Source organism: Balearica regulorum, chromosome 7, assembly GCF_011004875.1.
Source record: "Balearica regulorum gibbericeps isolate bBalReg1 chromosome 7, bBalReg1.pri, whole genome shotgun sequence".
Lineage (NCBI taxonomy): Eukaryota > Metazoa > Chordata > Aves > Gruiformes > Gruidae > Balearica > Balearica regulorum.
Window position 1 is genome coordinate 25,739,515 of NC_046190.1, and position 20,361 is coordinate 25,759,875.

A 20,361-nucleotide genomic window follows, 5' to 3' on the forward strand; every position below is an offset into this window, starting at 1 on the left:
CTCAGAAATGCAGTTATAATGTTCTATGCCTCTGCAGTAAACATCTGTCTTCTAAGAAAAAAAATAAAAATTTAAATTCACAGGTACTTGGTGAAATTGAACACAAATTTCAAATATTCCCCTGTACTCCGGACCAGCTTTTTTCACTCTGGTTATAATATGAATGCAGTTCATAGATGAAAAAGGAGCACTGACTTCAAAGTAAAGGCTTAACATGACCCAATGCAGAAACTGGATGTGGATTACAATGTGTCACTAGCTGAAGCAGCACAGGTCGGAAGAACTCACCAGAATCGTCTTCTGTTTTGGGGACTGTGAAATGGGTTAAACAAGGTCTAAATAATAATGGAAAACTTCTTAAATTGTTTTTTTTTTTTTTTACTTTGTAGGAGAGTGAAATATTTTAACCAATCCAATTTTACAGATACTGTATTAACAATTCTTGTTACTGTCTTTAAATATCTATTCTACAAAATGTAACAACAAAGTAGTCACAGTCCAAGAAGTCACTCCAGAGTAAAGCCTATTAGGTGTTAGTATGGTTATATTTGTACTGCAGCCAGTGGACAAACATTAAAGCTGAGCTAGTTTAGCTTAAATGTTGGATTATATAGTGGACATCATTGTTTTCACAATAAATTCATCTGCTTTGTATTTGTTTGATTCACTGATATTTCTCTAATGATAGAAAAGTACCACAGTATGTTTTATTGTGGTGTTTAATAATTCTGCAAAATTACAAAGCCTAAAGTTAACTTGCACAATGAAATTCTGCCTTTCCTGATGACTGGGTCCTATGTTTTTCTTTTAATCCTTATTAACACAGCGTTTTATTTTTTTATTTTTTTATTTTTCCACACAATTGTGTCAGATGTCGCTAATTTGAGATAGACTTACTAAATCATTATTTAGAACATCAAATGCTTGGGTAGATAGATACTGCAGCACAGATATGAAACATCACATTTTTGTCTGATGGCTAGAAAGCTTGTTGGCAACTTTGTGAAACTGCTGACACAAAAGGCACCCATCAAAGGCCTTTTGTAAGTTTTCATAATAAATACATTCATTACTTTTATTTTTATTTGGTTATTACTGTACTTTTATGTGTGGTATCCCAGCAAAATGAAAATAAAATACAGAAAAACAAAACAAACCAAAACCAACCTCTAAAATAACATGTTGCTTGGTGCAGGACTTAGCTGAGACCAGCATGTAGTGAGGTTACAGAGCTGAGGCTAAACCAGTGTTTATCCTGATCTGAACTCACCAAAAGGAGATTCAGTGTGCCTTTTACCCAGGTATGAGCTGTCACCAAAGTGCAAAGATCTGAAGCTCAACCGTTATACAGATCAGGAAGAATTGGGACCAAATAAGACTGATGCAAGGCCATCAGCCCTTCTGAAGTAAGGAACCAACAAAATATGGTAGATGAGACGGTCTATAACCGATGATTTCATGCACTATTTATGCACTGTAATACATGGCAAAAGAAGAGGAATTGCCAAGCTTGCCTTCCTGAAATCAGCAACTGCTGATGGCTAACGGGAAGCAGAGCGGAACTGCCAGATGCGCCATTTAGAGCAAGTGCTGCCTATGAGCACCTTATCTCCATGGCCCTCACTTTAGGGTAGTGATGTTCACTACACTTGTGTCGCAGAAAGTTGTCAAGGATGCTGGGCTTCTGTGGGGGGGGGGGGGGGGTGTGTGGTGGGGTGGCGGACACAATGTGTGTGTGGGGTTATTGGACCTTAACATAACTGGCAATTAAGATGATCTGTATATGGTAGCAAAACAAAGAATATTTCAGAAGAATGTTACATGTACAAAAAATATGACTTTCAACTTTGAAAATAAGTAAGTTCAGTTTATTAAGAGCTGGTGTCAATGCTGAACAAAATACACATCCTCCGGTAAAGAAACATTTTGGTGAACTTTTTTTTTCTTCTTTTTTTTTTCTTCTTTTTTTTTTGATTTACTAAAATACAAGTTGGACTTTTTTTTTTTTTTTTTCTTTTTGTAAATATATCATTTGTCTCCCTTAATTACATGTCTTTATAACTGTGACCATCATTCTCCTGTAAGCCAAAGACTGAGGTTTGTTTTTTTTAAATTCTTAGGAGTCTGGCCACATACGCAGTTTTTTTAAGGGAAAATACTTGACAATGAAAAAAAAGAAAAATATATTTTTTCTAATAAATAAAAATAATTTAAAACGCTAGAGGCTATACATGACTAGTTTTGATTATGTTCATTTATAAATGAAAGTTTCCAAAATACGTGGAAGCAATATTAAAGGCAGACAAACAAAGATCTGTCTACTTTATTTTCCCATTAAGCTTGCCCTTCTTAACTTCTCCATCAGTGGTTCAGCATGTAAGAGGAATAAATGTCACATCACCATTCATGAAGTTTGTCAGGCTTTAAAAAAATAGTTCTGGCCTCAAAGGAGTCAACATTCATCTTCAACTTCTCTGATTGGTGGTATCAAGCTGCTTGTCGATTTATATTGATTGATCTGATTGGCCATGTGAGTGCTCATGGGCTTGATTTGAATGTTTCTGGGATAGGCATTATCCGGCTCATCTGTAAACCATTTCTTTTCTGCTAAGGAGCAAAATGGGTAGAGACAGAATAAGGAGGGAAAATGAGAGTTTTAATTAGTGAAGCATATATACACATAAACACCCCCCCCCCCAAAAAAAGGAGGGGAGAAGCAATCACTGAAGTTTATAGAGAAAAGGCAATCAATAGAAAGTGACTTTGACTAATTACTAGCAGTACAATGCATTAGATTAATACCTCTGAAAATACTTTTCATGAAAGGAGGATGACATATTTGCAGATTTGATAGTAGAAGCTAAAGACAAACTGTCAATAAGCTAGTTTGTTTGTTGAATGTGAGGTCTTTTTTTTTTTTTTTTTTCATGCTCAGGTGAACACCCTTTGATTCATTTATTGAAAAAATGAAACAAATAAAAGGCTAAACTGAGAAGCCAGGGAGAGCAGATGGGATAAGGGTAATGCAGAAGAGAGCACGTAAGTCCATATACAGAGGAGCACCTAAATAGTCAGAGGCTTCTCCGAACCATTTCAGCCTCGGGGTGGTTGCTACCACTGGCTCAGAAATCATGCGGGAGTATGTAAAGAAGAAGTTTCTAGAATTGGTGCTAGAATAAATGGGACGCATTCCTGCTGCCAGATGGCTGCGTTCCTGCACAGGTTGGCCATTATATTGCTACTTAGCAACCTGGCTGATAGGGGCTGCTGAACTCCCCAGTTTGGGAAGGGTATGGAACATACCTGATGCTGCAGATGACTGTAGTAGGGGCTCAAGTTAATCCCGAATGGATTGGTAGTGATACGTGACAGCAAGGCAAAGGAAGCAAGGATTTAAAGGAAGATTAGAGGGGAAGCTGTTCCTTTTATATCTTTGGGCAGTGTTTGTTTTCCTGAACGTATGAAGAATTTTATGGTACTGATTTAAGGTGGGCTGGGAGCAATGTGGGAGGGAGGGAGGATGCTGAGAGGCTGCAGCATTGCAGCCATTCCCTAGCTGGTTATGATTGTAACCACTATATTGCATTGTTCATATACAGATGTGGACAAAAACTTCTTAAAATTCACAAAGGAAAAAAACCCCAAAAGATCTTCTTAAGCCCTTTAGAGAGCAATTACTGCTCTAATTTCTTAATTGCAGATGTGCAACTTTACAAGACAGCTATATTCAAAGACTTAGAAATTCCTGGTCTTAGAATGGCTTGTGGCTGTTAGGTGCTTGTGCTTTGACAAGCATTTGTGAACAGGGATCTACATTCTCACCCTCCTTCCCCAAATTCCGGAGGTGGTGTGTGCAGAGCAGTGGGCACGCATGGTTCCGGTGATGGGATTCTGTGAGCGGGGCATTTTCATTATTAGATGCAAGGCTTAATGTGTGCCACATCAAGGCTGCTGCTCTTGCACGTATGCACTGCTTCTCAGTCCAATGGGGAACCCAAAATGTTTCAGAAGCTTTACTTTCTCGCTTGCCTAATAGAAACTGCCACTTTTGCTTACCATGGAAATGCCGCTGTATCTGGGCTGGAATCAGGGCAGCAGTACTCGTTTTAAATAAATAAATAAGCAAAGCAAAATCCACCTCAGAAACCCAAGGATCAAGCACAAAAGCTCAAGGAGGTGAAGCACGGAATAGAAACTGGAAGACCAGGAAGAATAAAGGACAAATATCTGGGCGTAAATGCACAAAAATAAGCAACTAGCTTCAAAGTTAGGACCTCTAAAGAAGTAGATAGATTTCCAGAATTACTGAACTTCTCAGTCACTTTCATGGAATCACAGAACTATAGACTGGTTTGGGTTGGAAGGGACCTCAAAGACCATCTAGTTCCGACCCCCCTGCCATGGGCAGCGACACCCTCCACTAGACAAGGTTGCTCAAAGCCCCATCCTGCCTGGCCTTGAACACTTTCGTGAATGAGAAATTTAAATACTTATACTTGATATGGATTTTAAGCATCTACATGCAAAACCCCTATTCCCCAACAATAAACCCCAACCTGAGAAGGGTTTAATCCCTCTTTTTCTTTTTTATTCAGATATATTTGTTACCTGTGTTTATGCTTTTTTAAAAAAATTAATTGAAAAAAGGAATCGTATTAATCATTAGTGGCTTATTACTGAAGGTAAACAGAACTACTGTATTGTTTTTCTTGTCATTTTCTAAAATGTATTCTACTTCTTTTTAAAATATCCTACGTTGTTTTCAATCAGGGTAGATAGTTCCCTGCCCCCTTAAAGTTGGCTGAGTCTGAACAATGTTCAATCTCCCATCTCTCTCTCTCTCTCTCTCTCTCTTACCTATTATAATTAAGTTCCCTTTGATTCGAACAGATTGGACGATAGGAATTCATAATGTTACATCCTGCACACTGAAGCTAACTGATTAAGTGCTTTAAATTATTCTTCCTGACAGAATGATAAAGTTACAATCTGTTCAGAGATGATCTACAGCTTGCCAGACTCCTACCGCTTCTTTCTACATTCATTTATCTTTTTGTCAAGCAGTTAAAAAAAAAAAAAAGCCTCAATTCCATAGATCTTTTAAAGTCATCAGAACATCTGAATTATTAATGAGACTTTAAAGGAATGGTTCCTGATGGGGGCTGGTTTAAGAAAGGTTGTAGGAAAAAAAGTCTGGGAATGTGTACACATCAAAATAATTTCAGCTCCATTTAAAAAACCATTTAGTTCAAGTGTGACACATGAACCATTATGCATTTGTGGAAACCAATTTTATGTGATCTACGATTAAACTAACCTTTCAGAGAGGTGTAAAGTGTGATGGTTATCATGTTTTAAAAGCCTTGCAAGATCACATAAACAATTTCAAACTAACAGTTTTCTAATGGTTTGTGTTTAAAATGATTTTGAGGCGAGTTAAGCACTGTGAACTTTTATCTCTAACTTCTTTTTTAACATATGGTGCACAAACTTTCCTTACAAGCAGTACTTGGTGCAAGTTAATTCAATCTCGTAGAAAAGGGAGAACTGCATGAGTGCTAAGGATCAGGGAGCGAGTGTAAGGGTCTCAGCAGCCAGTGTAAAGCACTTCCAACACCCCGGCCTTCCCTTGGAATTTTCAAAACAAGGCAATTACTTATATGTTAATCTTTACAATAAAACTCATATCCAGGGAGCTGATCTTTAAAAAGACACCATCAAGTCTCTTTTTGCCTTTACCTGGCAAGTAATCAAAACATCAATTAAATAATAAAAACAGAAACTGGTAAATTCTAATTTGTTTTGTTGTTTAGATTTCTTTTTGCCAGTGCTGAACCTTGATCCAGGCAATATCATCTCCAGCAGCAAATGCTTGGACCCAGCTTTATACCTTTCCTGTTCCTTTTCTGCTGTTAAAATTGTCTTTGAATACATATTGATGAATCTCCTGTGAAAGTCCGTCAACCTCTATACTTACCTTTGAAATGTGAGCTTGACACTCCTCATCTTTACTCTTGGCCTCTAAGATATTCTGCTCCCAGTTACTAAATGTCCTCCTTGAATCCCTTACACACTTTTCAATCTTTTTGTTACGCTCAGTCTGACATTGACATGTCTTCCAAAGTCTTAGCACAGATTTTTCCATATCCTAAACAAACTACTTACTCTTTCCTTTAAATCACTCCAGAAAACCCTTTTTTAAGTCTTTATACATTGTTATATTCACCAACTTTCTTTTAGTTCTCTGTCATGTTCAGTCTGTTTCTCTCCCTTTTGGCATACGCATATATTGATCCTTACCATATGTGTTTCTCCCTTATAGTGAGAACAGGCATAGTTTTCTATTTTATTTTTTTTTTAAGAGCTGTTCAAGAGAGTCCCTGAACTTTCTACTCTATTTGACGCGTTTGTTTTTGGCAGCATCACCTGAGAGGTGTTGGAACAGCTAAGTAACTTCATGTATCAGAAAGCAGAAAACATCTACTTTCCTCTCAAACACCTGTTTGCAATGGGCCATCAGCATCCCAGTGCATCCGTGAAGGTTCTAAAGGCTTCATGCTCTTATTACAAATAAATAAAAATTAACATCTTGTGTAAGACTGTTCCCTGCAGCATAAAAAGATATAGATAATTAAAGTGAAATGATCAAAACACAGATTTTGTCACCTTGTGTAAGAAAGACTAGCAATTCTCTCCAACAGATTTATTGTTCTGGTGCTTTAAAATTTCTGCCATTAATTCTGGACTGAGTAATCACATTTGAATAAATGTTGCCGTGAAATACCTTCTCTTCTGAGCACAGGCAAAGAAAGTACTAGCTAAACATGACACAAAGATTTACTAAATCTGTATTCTCACCATCATCCCAGGTTACCTTACAATTGTTTTAAACATGCCTTTTTTTTTTTTTTTTCCCCTGACACTTGCAATTTCAAATGATTCTGTATGTGTGTGTTTGTGTGCCTTCTCCCCTTCCACATAGGAAGCTTATTTATAGCTAAGTTGAAAATTCTCCCATGCAATTTCTTCCTGTGTGAGAAGAAAGTAATGAAAATTTCTCCACCCACCTGCTCAGCAATTCTTTGTTTGGCAGATGAATATTTAACATGTAGCAGGCAGTAAGTAATGTGCAGGGACAGAGAGAAGAAACTATTCTTACTTTCTGTGAAGGTCTTTATTTTGCTCCAAGGCAACTAAAATTTTGGGACAAAATGCTATTCTGGAATTGTTCTTGTTGATTTTTTTTTTTTTTCCTAAATTAGCAAAATTCTTTTGACAATGGGAATTTCACTGGAAAATGCCTGACTCTGCCAGTTTAGGCCAGTGGGAACCTATGACAAGAACCTACAGGTTGGCTAGATGTGATTTTGTGTCAACACTCAGATCAACATAGTTACTAAGAACCTAGTTTCCGTTGTTGAAACCTTACTGAGACTGCTATAAGTGGCAGGATCTCCCTTTAAAGCTCTAAAATATCATGTCTTGACATTGGTGCTGCTTTTCCACTTTCAAAAACTAACCAGGTTAGATACTAAGAATGGTTGACTTGGGAAAGCTTTCTGAACAAATGGGAGATTTCCTGTTACTTTTCAATATAAAAACTTTTGGCAACATAATAAACAATTTAAACATTCCTCTACTTGTGACAACCAACCTCCCAATTTCATTAGTATATCCATATCAGAAAATCTTCATCACTGTAATAAACTATTGGATCAATTTGACTGTAGTTAGCAGTGAAAATTGCACAAGGTATAATTAAAAGTCAAAACTTTAAGACTTCGGAATTTAGGACAGAAGATGGAGGAGAAGTAGACTTCACTATGATTTGAAGAATTCAGATTTGCATCCATATTACATATTCCTCTTCTGTTGCTCACAAAGTAGACAAGTTGCTTCTCTAATGTACACTGTTTATATTTTTCTACTTGAGCTGCAGTTATACAAATACTATTTTTTTGGATAAAGTCATTATGTAGTATGTGACAAGTGGCTTCATATTAACACCCTTCCTTACTCTGCTAAATGGAAAACAGATAAAACATTAATGGAAAAGCATTTTGGTGTCAAAGCCATTAACATTCTTCCAAAATGCATAACTGCTCTCGACTATCTTCAGTCAATACTGCCAACATAAAAAGATGCTCATGAACATACAAGGGGGATGGAGGAGTAGGGAAGGGAGGGGAGGAAAGGAATTGGAATGAGGAATGGGAAATTAAGTAATGTCTGCATCGGGGTAGGCATCTTCATTGAGCAGGAACCTGGGTGTTTACAAAAGGATACGTGCAATTAGAAAGGCAAGCAGATGAGAGGATAAAAAATAAAACAGGGTTGAGCAACAGCAGCAGCAGCAGCAGCAGCCAGTTTTACTTCTGGTTTGGAGGGAAAAAAAAGGCAAAAGAAAACCAACAAAACAACCAAACAAACAAACAAACCAATAACTGAATAAAGTTTTTAACTATTTTTTTTTTTAATTTCACAAGTTTTCACAAGGACAAAGTTATAGAAGGAAACCCACAGCAGTTGCTAGGTCATGCAGAACCATTAATTGTCATACCTTGGCCCATTCTATTCATCCTTGTTGCACTTTAGAAAAAGAAGTAAGCTATGTAAGTTTTACAATGCTTTTAAACTGTCATATTTCCTGTTGAGCACTTTAACTGGCACATCCTTGTAGTAATAAATATTCTTAGGGCAAAACATAACTTTCTTTGCAAAAAGAAACACAGAATTTGTCTTTATGAAGAGCAACTGTAATTTGTAGGGGAGCATCCATAATTTGCAACGTATTTCACTGATAGGACTTACAGCTGCATTTGAATGCACACATACATATATACTGTATTCCAATCATTATGCTTAACACTGCACAGTGGTACTCTCTGTAGCCCACTTAGATGGTTCCAGGTTTTGTCAGTAAAAGTGCTTGGCTTCATTGTCAATTCACACAGCAAGCAAATCTTCAAAATTATCATGCGTGGGGAAGGGGAAGGTAGAAAACAACACTAACCATAAAAGCACCTTGTCTGGGTTGGCAGTTACAATGCTAATCACTCCCACATCCAAATATTTATTTTCTGTCTGCATGCTTTCTTGCTGGGTAGCTGGGGAAGGTGGTATGTGTTTCTGGCCTCCCTACTCTGGGAAAATCTTCATACCACCTAGAACTAGTTCTACATTTCAAAAGGTTGGCATTTGACAATTAAAAAAAAAAACAACAAACAAACACCCAAGCTTGAAGTATCATTTCTATGGCTATCTAGGACAGGTTCCTTTCCACTACTTCTTTTAATTTCCCTGCCTCAATTTTTGTTTGGCTAGGTGTGTCATTGGTGAGACTGCATGAACCAAACGCTGGCAAGTGCCTAGAACAGGATGCCTCAGCACAGTCAGTACTTCCACCCCGGCCTTCTTGTTCTGCTCATGAGCTGTCTAGGTCACAGCACCTTTTCTTCCCAAATGGGAGAGACCTTAAAGGCAATCGGTTGTCTTCCCCTGTATTCCTGCGTACTGGCACGCACCTGTTGAAAAGAACCAGCTAGAACATGGAGGAGGATTTCTGGAGGATCTTCACATGTTAGGACTCTTGTTGGAAGATTTATACCACCGCTCTAACTTGGAAAAGTTAAACTACCATCTGGGGAAAGGAACAAAGTCCCTTGAGATCTGATACTTAAGCATAGAAAAATGCTTGCTCTTTTCTGAACATTATTTATTCTGTACATAAGGTGACTAATTCACCTTTTAAAGACGTAAAAGTCCCAGGAAGGCAGTTTTTAATGACTTACATCCAATATTTATGATACATATGGCTTTTTATCCCAAATGTCAAAAGTGAAAGAAAATATAGCTATTCATGTGGCAGTATAAATAGACAGAATAATAATTTAATATGCAATTAGACTCTTTCTAAACTTGAATTAAACCATTGGAGTTTTACAACTCCATGCCCAGACAATTTCAGTGCTAAAGGGAAAAGACACTATCTCCAAAAGGCTAGTATTTTAGAGAAAGTCCTTAAACAAGCAGAAAAGTCCCTGATGTTGCTTTGGTATAAAGCAGGTGAGTAGCAATAATCTATACAAAGAGTGTAAGCCCTATACAATATAAGCTTTCAGGTGAAAAAATCGGTAAGGATTTTTTAGTGTGGGTTTTTTTTGGTTTTTTGGGTTTTTTTTTCTGTCAATGGGTTAGTTTTATAAGCTTCAAATAAATGTAGCAACTCCTGTAAATATGAATATAAAAAAACCTACTGCAACATACATCAACACTTCTGCACTAAATGACTTTCTTTGTGTAACTCTGACATCAAGAGCAAGTGTTCATGTTAAATATACTCTATTTTCTGATATGTAGAGTAACTGCAGTGAGTTATTTATGTTTTCAGTGTGCCTATGGGTTTAGAATTTTTTTTTTTCTCCCTTAGCATCATAAATAACTTTTGGTCCGTCTGCTTTGTTGCTGTTGTGCTTAAGGGTTTTATGGTGGTGAAATAAAAATGACAATCACATGCACACTGTCATACATATGCAAAATATGTGTACAAAAAGGGAGAACTCCATGGGAAAACAGGGAACATTACTGCTGGAAACATTAACTGGGGAGAATGGGTGGTGAATGCAAGTTTCACACACAGTGGGAGCAGGTACACATATCAAAGTCTATCTTCCTGCACATACTTCTGTTTTTCCCGGGAATCCCTGGTCTTGGTGCGGTTCAGTCGGTTTGCTGTTGATGGGATGGAGTGAACTGATGAACTCTTCTTGCTGGAAGAATAGGAGGAATGGGAGGAATGAGAAAGACTGGCCCGGGACTGGCCAGCGTTGTGGTCAAATTGCATCAAACAGAAGATCAAGTCTGTCGGCACAAGCTCAAATTCATATGGTGGGTTTGTGATAACATAACTGGAGAGAAAGGGAGAAAGAAAGAGAGAGAAAGCAGGTTTAGATTTGTGCTAAAAAATTTCTTCTAGAGCTGTTACCTCATGAACATTTACCCAGATTTTTTTCTGTCTCCTTCAGTGTGTACCTAATTTTAGCTCACACAATACCCATTATGATTTAGGACCTTATGTCAGATATCACTTTTTGTATGTTTTCTGTTGTGCAGACACACTGTCTGAGTATGATGTTCTTCAAGTGACTCACGTCATGATTTTTCAGAGACGACACCACACAAATCACCTTCCTTTCTCTAGCTGCACTGTAATGCAAGCAAGCAGACTCTAGCAAACAGATTTACATATTGACAAAAACCGGTAACATACCCACCAGCAACTGTATTTAATAGAATGGCTGAAAAGCAGGGAGAGGAGGATTTTAGGTGCAGTTATATTTAAATACATGTTTACTATATATTTATTAAATATTTAAATACTGTCAATAGAGCAAAGGATATAATTATTTGTCTGGATTGTGACTGGACATAAAACAAGTTAAGGAAAATATATCAGCAAATTTGCAGTGAGGTTAATTTTGTTCATTCATTCCACATGTACACTCATGGCCTCAAAGAGCATTTATAAAGAGAAATCTGCACATCCAAGAATCCAGCATTGCTAAGTATACATCCCAGGCCTGAAATAAAAACTCTATCAATTTCAAGAATCCCCACCTTCAACTAACCCCCTTTCAGGGTAGGAAGGGCTTATAGACCCTGCTGCTAATTTTTTTCATGCATGTGAAAAACATATTTGAGCAAGGCAATAGGCATTTTCTGTCCAGGCAAGAAATGAGTAAAAATCGATCACAAAGCTCACAACTTATTTTCAAATGAATTCAGTTCTTGTAGGAAATCTGGCTTAGCTGCCTCAGGGACAGTATTAATACAACAAATAATCCCGAGTACAGCAAATACACTGTAAATCTAAACCAAAAATATTTTTTTCTACCCAATTTGTCCAAATCCTTACAGAAGAAACTGCTTTGGTGGGCTGCAGGGTTGTTTATTGCCATGTTCACCCAATAATGACGCTTTTCGTAGAGAATGAAACAGTAACAAACGGTAGATTTGCGATAGTTCTGGTGTGGGTCTGTGTGTGTATTTCTAGTAGGAACTTAATGAAGACACATTTCAAGTAAGCTGCTAAATGGCCTTCAGTTTGCAAAGATGGAAATGTGTCCGCTCTGTTTAAAGCACTGAGGTAGCCTTGGTGCTACAGAAGTAAAAATTCATTCTACCAAGAGAAGAGTTTCCATTTACTGGAAGAAATGATGATTAGATACAAACAGTACCAATGGGAAGCCCACAGGAGTATTTTTTGAGCATTCTGAAAAAAAGAAAGTCTAGCTACTATAATCTAATTTATTATACAGTAACTAACAGCTGATTGATATAAGCAAACTGAAGCCCTTTCCTTGTACACAAGCAGTGGATCATCATAAATCAAACAAGATAAAGGTATGTTCTGAAAATTTACTTTAAAATTTTTTGATTAAAATTAACTGAAAATTTATGCAATGATATTCAGCCTATGATTTAAACTCAGCTAAAGAGTCATCATGAAGTCCTCAAAGAGTTACCTTTTGCGGCAAAGTTATGTAAAAAAATGAAGAAAGCTCTTTTTTTAGATTTATTATAGGCACTGGGATCTTCCTCACCAAGACGACTAAAGGTGAAGCAGAGATGTTCTAAAAGACTGGACTTACCGTTTAGTGCATTGGCTGGGAGTACTTAGATGTGCATCCCTTAATCGATAAATTCCAAAGCAAAGCATATTGTATGTTTTCAGTGCTTTACAAAATAGATCTCCATAACAACCTCCATCCTAGCAGACAGAAAGGAGAGGGGGATGAAAAAAAAAAGAGAGAACAGCACATTTTTTTCCTTTCTTTTCTCAACACAATGTCAGGGAACAGGATTTTCAGTATGAGCTTGTACAAAAAGGACAACGTATAGACGGTCTGCTGTTTGTCATAAATGAGAATCTTTTACCCAAGGAAATGAAGAATCTAAAGGTTTTATTTCAAATATGCAGTTATGTAAAGTGATCATTATTTTGGAGATCCTTGGTCCATGAAATGATGGTAAATTGGGAAGAGTGAATGATTTGCTTTAAGCTGGAAATATAAATTTTGGTACCAAACAATGCATATTCTACAAATTACATTAACGATGGTATTAAAATTGTTAGTACTTTTGACCCTTTTTTGGCAGTAGCCATACTGTCATCTTAGACAAATAAATTCACTGGGGAGCGCAACAGAAATTAGAGTTCTGAGGGGTCAAAAGGATAATAAAACATCTCCCACTTCAAAATAATGATGAAAAGTGTGCCATTTTTCATAAACAATATAAAATATTTTTATTAGGAAAAAAAGTTTAGATTTGATAATTTGTATATCTAAAATACTGATTCTTAAGTAATGATGAGTGTTAATGCATTCTGCCTTCACTGATGTAGCGCAACTGAGGCTCTGGCAAAATAACATTTGAAGGATTGCTATTGCTTGTCTTATTTGTGAAACGTTACACTGCAGGCCCAAGTGTTTTGACGAGTTGTTAGGCTCAGCTATGAATGGACTTGTACATGAATGGAAAGGCTGGTTACTTCTCTCTGTGTACCCTTAATGCTTACTGGGCTTCCCTGTCATTTCTGTGAAGAAGGTCACTCCATTCTTTTTGAACAGAGCTGGTGAACAAAAGGTGAATTCAAGAAATATCAAATCCTAAATCATCATCAATGTGAAGTGGGTGCTTTGAGATTCCCCTCAAGATTACAAGATTTGGTTCAGAAAATATTTCTAGACAGTTCTTTATCCCAATGGACTGTTTTTTAAATGATGGTTTGTTTATTTTGTGGGGTTTTTTTGTTTGTTTGGGTTTTTTAATTTCACTCTTAAGATAATGGAGTCGAAATGTGAGAAAATTAGGATTTTGCAAGAATTTTAGTTCATCTAGAAACAGCAGAAAACAAACCTTATAGCTTTGTTTTCAAGCTCATAAGCATAATTTAAGCAAGAACTGGAAGCTCCATGGAGAGACTAAATAAGCTTATCAAAACCCAACAAAGGTATAGATACTGCTCATGTTTACGATGAATTATTGTTAGAATGGTTATATCACCAAAGTCAGCTCATCCATCTCTCTAGCTGACAACTAAGAAGAGCCACAGGATTTTCTGTATGAAATATCCAGGCAAGGAGTCTGGGAAGTCGTACAGCTCCTTAAAAAGGGTAAGAGCAAACCTGGCACCTTGTGCTGTAAATTGTCAAACGATCCAAAATCTCTGTGAACTTAAATCATAGAAATTACGGGCTAATTAAGATAGATTGTTAATTCAGTCTGAGAGAATACAAATGGATTGGAGAGCAGCCTTGGTCCTACATCTGCCTCATGATCTTACCCCTAGGTCTGCAAACGGCCCATCATACAAAGCCAGCTGAGCAACTCGACACCTGTCCCTGTTTGCGAGTGTCTGGGGCGTGCTGTAACCTCCTCTCAATGCATTTTCCTCAGCAATCAGTGCTTCCAGCTCTGGTGTGGCTCCTCCTGTTACCAATGTCCGTATCAGTGTGAGGATATTGTCATTGAAGTATGTCTGCAGAGATAAAGAAAGCTCTTTAAGAAAACACCATTAAAGTCACAACTGAAGACATCCAAATTACAACTTTTCTGGGTTTCTGCTGTTTAAAGTTCTTGGCTGTCTCTTCAAATAATTTTATATAGAAAGTGAAAAGACAGCAGCCTCCAATTACTCTATTTTCTTCTATCCCATTAGGCTCCTATACTAGATCCTTCCTTTTAAACACCAATTCAGGCTGATTTTTATTAAAGTACAAAAATTTGAATGATTTATGTTTCCTATAATTGGTGTTAGTAGTGATGCAATGACTGCTTTCCTTCTCATTGCCTTCATGTCTAATAATGGGCTTTAGGACATGTAATTGTAAAATTCAGACCACATTTAAAGCTTACACAGGCTAGATTGCCTTTTTACTCTTGTCACCAATTCGTTGGGGAGCTGCCTTTGTGCTGCAAATGTCATTACTTATTACTGTGGCTGGACTCTAGCAGTCTAACCAATGTATTGTACTAAACATCTTATTACGAGACTTGACAGTGTTCAGACATAAGCATGTATCAATTAAACATCTTGAGTTCATTCCAGATAAATGTATGATGAGTTTGGGATCCTGGTGGTCCTTTTAAAAAACTCTAGGGTATAGGGTAAGTGTGGTTTATTAGGGAAGATTTACTCCACACTGACATTTTGCCAGCATCTCTAGCATTGCTGGTCTGTCAGGCGAACAATGGGTATTTTAAATATTAATTTAATGCCAGATGAGTGACTTTCAAGTTCACTTAAAAGTATACCAGTATAGTTCAGAGATACTCAGTTAATATCTGCTATGTAATGTACTGAGCAAAAAAATACCGTTGAGCAAAAAAAGGAGGCACCATCACTTACAACGTCGCTAATGTCTGTGTTTTCAGAAGCTTTGCAAGTGTGGGGGACGTGAGAAGAAAATGAGCTCACTGTAGAGTACACACGATTGACGTTGCTGGATTTGTGGATTCACATTACTAGATTTGTGACTTTTCTTGAACTTAGGACTTGGAACAAATGTCTGTAATCCAGCCTACTAAAAATGAATACTGAATTCTCAAATAGTGCTTGTTGACCAAAGAGAATACTTTTTTTGATAATACTTTTCAATGAAATTCACTGCTCTGTCCATAAAATGTAATCGTATTTAATACATGGGTAAACTGAGGTACAAGTTGAAATAATTTATCATGAGATCAAAAAGCTGAACTGGCTTCCTATCCATGTTACTTTGATATCCTTTCTTTGTATAATGAAACTTCAGCTTTATTGTTCACTCTAGATGACAGATAAAACAGGAGAAAATGAATTCTACGCGGCAACATTTTTCACTGTTACATTGAAGTTTCATAACTTCAAGCTTCTCTGCTTATTTACATAGGCATATATGCCATTCACCTGTTGCCTAAATTAAAATGAGAGGAACATATTGTTATTGTTATACATGCCCTACAGCAAATATTTGCATCTCATCAACTCCAATTATTTTAAATTAGCCTGGGTAAGGCACTACATATTTTAATTACAAAGTGTACTGTAAAGAGTTGTCTGACATTAGCAGGAGGTCAGGAAGATTCCATTAGTCTAAACCAACAGCTAATCTGAAATCAGCTCTTACATATGTGGATGCATTGTGTAACAATTCAAGTGTAATACTCAGACCTTTCTTAACATATAGAAAAATCAATGTGACCCCTTGCAGGAATGTACGTCTGGAGTTATTACATGATGTTTAATAGGAACTGCCGTGGTGAGAGAGAGAGAAGACGTTCAGGCATGATTTTTTACTCTTCAATTACTTCTTCCTTGATGTCCCTGAGGTGAGAATCAGAGTTGCCGTCTTTGGCAACTCCTCCCACTATGCTATACTTTTCCAACATGGAAGTACTCAGAATAAAAAAAAAACCAAAACAAAGCAAAACAAAACCAGCATTAAATTTAAACTCTTTTCTTGGCTTTTGTCAGTGTTTATTATCTACCACTCAGAACTAAAATAATTAGCATAATTCCTTTGCTCCTGCAGTTAGGCAGCGATGTTACTTGACACCAGTTTCATGGATATAAAGCCAAAATCTGCCAGATCTAGAGGTTGGAAGCATTGCAATTGTAGAAGCTGGAAAAGCCCATTCAGTGCTCCAACATATTCTATATGGCACTTTAAGTACACAACTTCAGAAAAGCATACCATTTTCTGCAATTGTATCTTTTCTCATGCCTTCCCCACTCTTTCATTCAGTATTTTTGATTCCTTTTCTTCACTAAGTAGTGATATTTAATATTATTAAAAATGCTATTCTCAGTTTTACATCTATAAGTCAAGAGAGAAGAGCATAAAACAAAAGGAAAGCGTATCTTTACTGGTAGATTTCTCAAGTCTGGTTTGCAATGGGGCCAACTACAGTAAGAAATGATCAGCTGCTCTAAGACTGGTAGATGTTGGTTTGTGTAAAGTAGCCTGGTTTTATAGACTGCTGACTTGCAGTGATTTCTGAAAGATACAAAAGTCTAAAATTGTACTAATAATTTTATTACTCATTAGGAGGTATCATTCGGCCAGCCTTACCTGGTTTCCAACCCTTTCTCTCTCTGTCGTTCAAATTATAGCGACTATAGCCAGAATCCAAGATTTAAACACATATACTCTTAGCTCATCTGAATTTTGTACTGTGCACGTGCACAATTACCCCTTGTCGTAAATTCAGATGTAGCTCACTAGAGCATGATCTACTAAGAAATTATACTGTGGCCATATTGCTTATTTTACCACAGATCTCATATTAAACTGGGAAATGAAAGCAGTAGTAAAGTAATGTATCAAGTCAGACACTTGTCAAAAATACATTAATACAAATAAAATAAAATATCCCCCTCCAAAGTCCAGCACAATCAAGACATAAGGGGCCCAATTCTGACTTATGTCATGTGCCAACCAGGAGTAACTCTGGGAGCCGTACACTCCTATGAAACTGATGCAAATGAGAAAAGAATCAGATCTATTGTCGATGGAACAGAATGCTGTCACTGCACAAAGGCCTCCCACTGCTAGACAAATGTTAAGGCAAAGCTAAGGCACTTATTAGCAAAGGAGGCAACATTTATCTTGGAACAATGGCTTAATTTGAGTTTCACACCATGACTGATGTGGATGTCACCATTTAATCAGATGGATGAGTGCAGCCAAATGATGGGGTTTGGGTTTTTGGCATCAATGAGTGAAAAGATTCCAACTTTCAGGATGGACTGCTCTGGCGTTGCAACCGATCAGAAAATGCCCAGCCATAAGCAAGAAAGGATGGGTGAATAGAAAGCTATACCTTGTCACCTTTGGCTGAATAGGGCTGCTTCCTCCTGTACTAACGTATTTAACACTCCTCAGGAAAAAAACGTCTGTCCATGCTTTCGATTGTCACAAAAATCAGACTTCTCTCATTACCTCTTGCCAGTTTGGAACTGGGGGAGACACTGAAAAGCTGAACTGGCTGATATCCATTTCCTTTGGAATAACAATACACTGAAATTAATTTGAGAGTGATCTTCTACTTGCGCTGTGGGAGGGTACATGGCCTGGATATGCCAGTACTTATAAGAAACTGATCTACAGAATGCCTTTGGAAAGGTGCTGCTGTACTTAAAGTAACAAGACACTTTCCAGTGATGTTGACTGTAAAATCGTAACTAAAGAAATACTTGTTTGCTACTGCCATTAACACTAGATATCTGTATGACACCGCTATAATCAGCATCCGGAATAAGAGTATGAAATAGGTGTAGTCTAAACGCAGAAAAAAGGAAATGCATCATAGACACTGAAACTGGGTAAATAGCAAGGAAATTCTGACATAGATATCTGAGCTAGCAGTGCCACCTAGCCTATGCTCCAGAATTGTAGTGCAGCTCTTTCAAATTGTTCGGGGATGCTTTCCCATTTGTTCAATCATTTTTTTAAAGTATAATTACCAGAGTGCTTATGTTTTGCTGTTAATGCTGTCAAGTCTTTTAAACTAATTGGTCTTTTACAGAAAATTTAACTGAAAATTAGCACATCTTTTAATAACATTGCTTTAACTTTAATAGCACTTTGCCTTTCATTTATAATTACTCCAAAATTGTCATTTTCCAAGTCATATCTGCCATTTTTGTGTGTTTGCTAGTGTTTTTTATGGATTTCTTTTAAAAAAGACTCCTCCTACACTGCATGCAGTTTTTAATATTGCTTTCAAACAAATATTTTAACTTGCTTTTCTTTTTCAGTCGGAAAAATTCTGTTGAATGAATAATATATATCCAAAACCTGAGGATGACTGAGCTAACATCAGTAACTTATACCAATAACAAAGGGGCCTTTGACTCAATATCAACAGCAGAAAATAAACAGCAGCATTTCACAGTTTGAAAACCTATTGATTCTCATAATATTGTCCAAACTTTAAAGAAGTTTGGGACAGTTTAGGTTACAAAATGCTGCATGTTAATCCCCTGAACAGACTGGCACAAAAAATAGTCTTGTGCTTCAACATGTCCATATCACAGATTGGAACAGTTTCTTTTCTGTATAAATAAGACTGTGAGGATCCCTGAGGGAGAAGTCTTGAGTAAGGGATATACTGAAAAGTTATTTTTAACTGTTTTAACAATTGTCTTCATTTTGTGCTTTCATTTATATGAAGAAAAAGTAGAATTTAGTATTATAGAACTAAAATCAAGACCTAAAATTCTATCACAAGGAAATAAATTCTAGGATATCAAATGTTAAACAGTATAATCTCTTTCTGGAATCCCTGCCTCTAACGCCACCACTCCGACAGTATATCAAGGTTTTTGTCGGCAGTATGTATGGGAGGGATGCCAACCTGCCAGAATTTCTATGGTTCTCATAGCTTCAGTGCCAAAAGGAACAACAGAGAAGCTTTGGCTCTCAGGCCAACTGTTTAAACCTTTGAAGGTACTGCGTGTTGATAAAACTGGTTCCCTTGCACGCACAGGATTTTCTGGAATAACTATCTCAACAAGACACATAAAAGGAAAAAGTAGTTCTCCTCAAAAATTTGCTTCTCTTAAGCTATCCTATGTCGTGTAACATTTTTATAGCTGAAGATAATCTTTTTTACAAAACATCCACATTATCTAAAAGATGCTTCCATTCCCATGGTTTTTAGTCACATTCAATTTGGTGATGAGAACGTGCTTTGGTTTTCATGAGCGACACCACCTTGAGACTGACAGACTACATATATTCTTTCCCTGAGTTTGCATATGTTATGACAAAACAAATATTAATATATCATTCAAGACTCTGATGGCAGTAGATGTCTCTTCAAAGACATAATAATGATTAGCTGGTGCAATTTAACAATAGCCACTGCCACACTTAAAACATGAACCATGCCTACAGTCTTCACACAGAGTACAATAATGCACCATCACGGAAGCCTGGAGAGACCACTGTTACCAACTCATCAAAAAGACAATGCAGTTTTTGAGCTCGTTATTGTCTTCTGAGCAATGATCTTCAAACTACCACACTGGCTTGTGGAATATGTTGCCTTTGCTGCAGAGGACAAACTGTGTGCAGACAGCCTGTAGATAGCATTTTGAAAAGTAAACTTCATTAAGATTTTTACCTTTGAAATAAGAAAATAACAGGCAATTTCAAATTTAAAATATCTAATACTGTCATCTTATAGGAAATGACACTAAACTAGCAGAATGTAATGATCTTCAGCAATCAGAAAGTGACAATGCATTTTCTAATCTGTGATTCATGAGAAGAGTTTAGTTCACTACTTCTATATTAATAAAATTATATAAAA

At 36.9% G+C, this 20,361-nt stretch overlaps 1 protein-coding gene across 1 annotated transcript in view; it reads right to left on the minus strand.

Moving 5' to 3' along the window:
- Positions 1-1,752: 1,752 nt before the first annotated feature.
- KCNMA1 (potassium calcium-activated channel subfamily M alpha 1) overlaps positions 1,753-20,361 on the minus strand; it is a 494,552-nt gene continuing 475,943 nt past the window's right edge. Inside the window, exons 30-33 of the mRNA XM_075757828.1 lie at positions 14,348-14,542; positions 12,651-12,769; positions 10,683-10,907; positions 1,753-2,604 (exon numbers count right to left, since the gene is read on the minus strand). Of these exons, the coding sequence (XP_075613943.1) occupies positions 2,583-2,604; positions 10,683-10,907; positions 12,651-12,769; positions 14,348-14,542 (561 nt within the window). The 3' untranslated portion in view covers positions 1,753-2,582. The remainder of the gene's footprint in view (positions 2,605-10,682; positions 10,908-12,650; positions 12,770-14,347; positions 14,543-20,361) is intronic.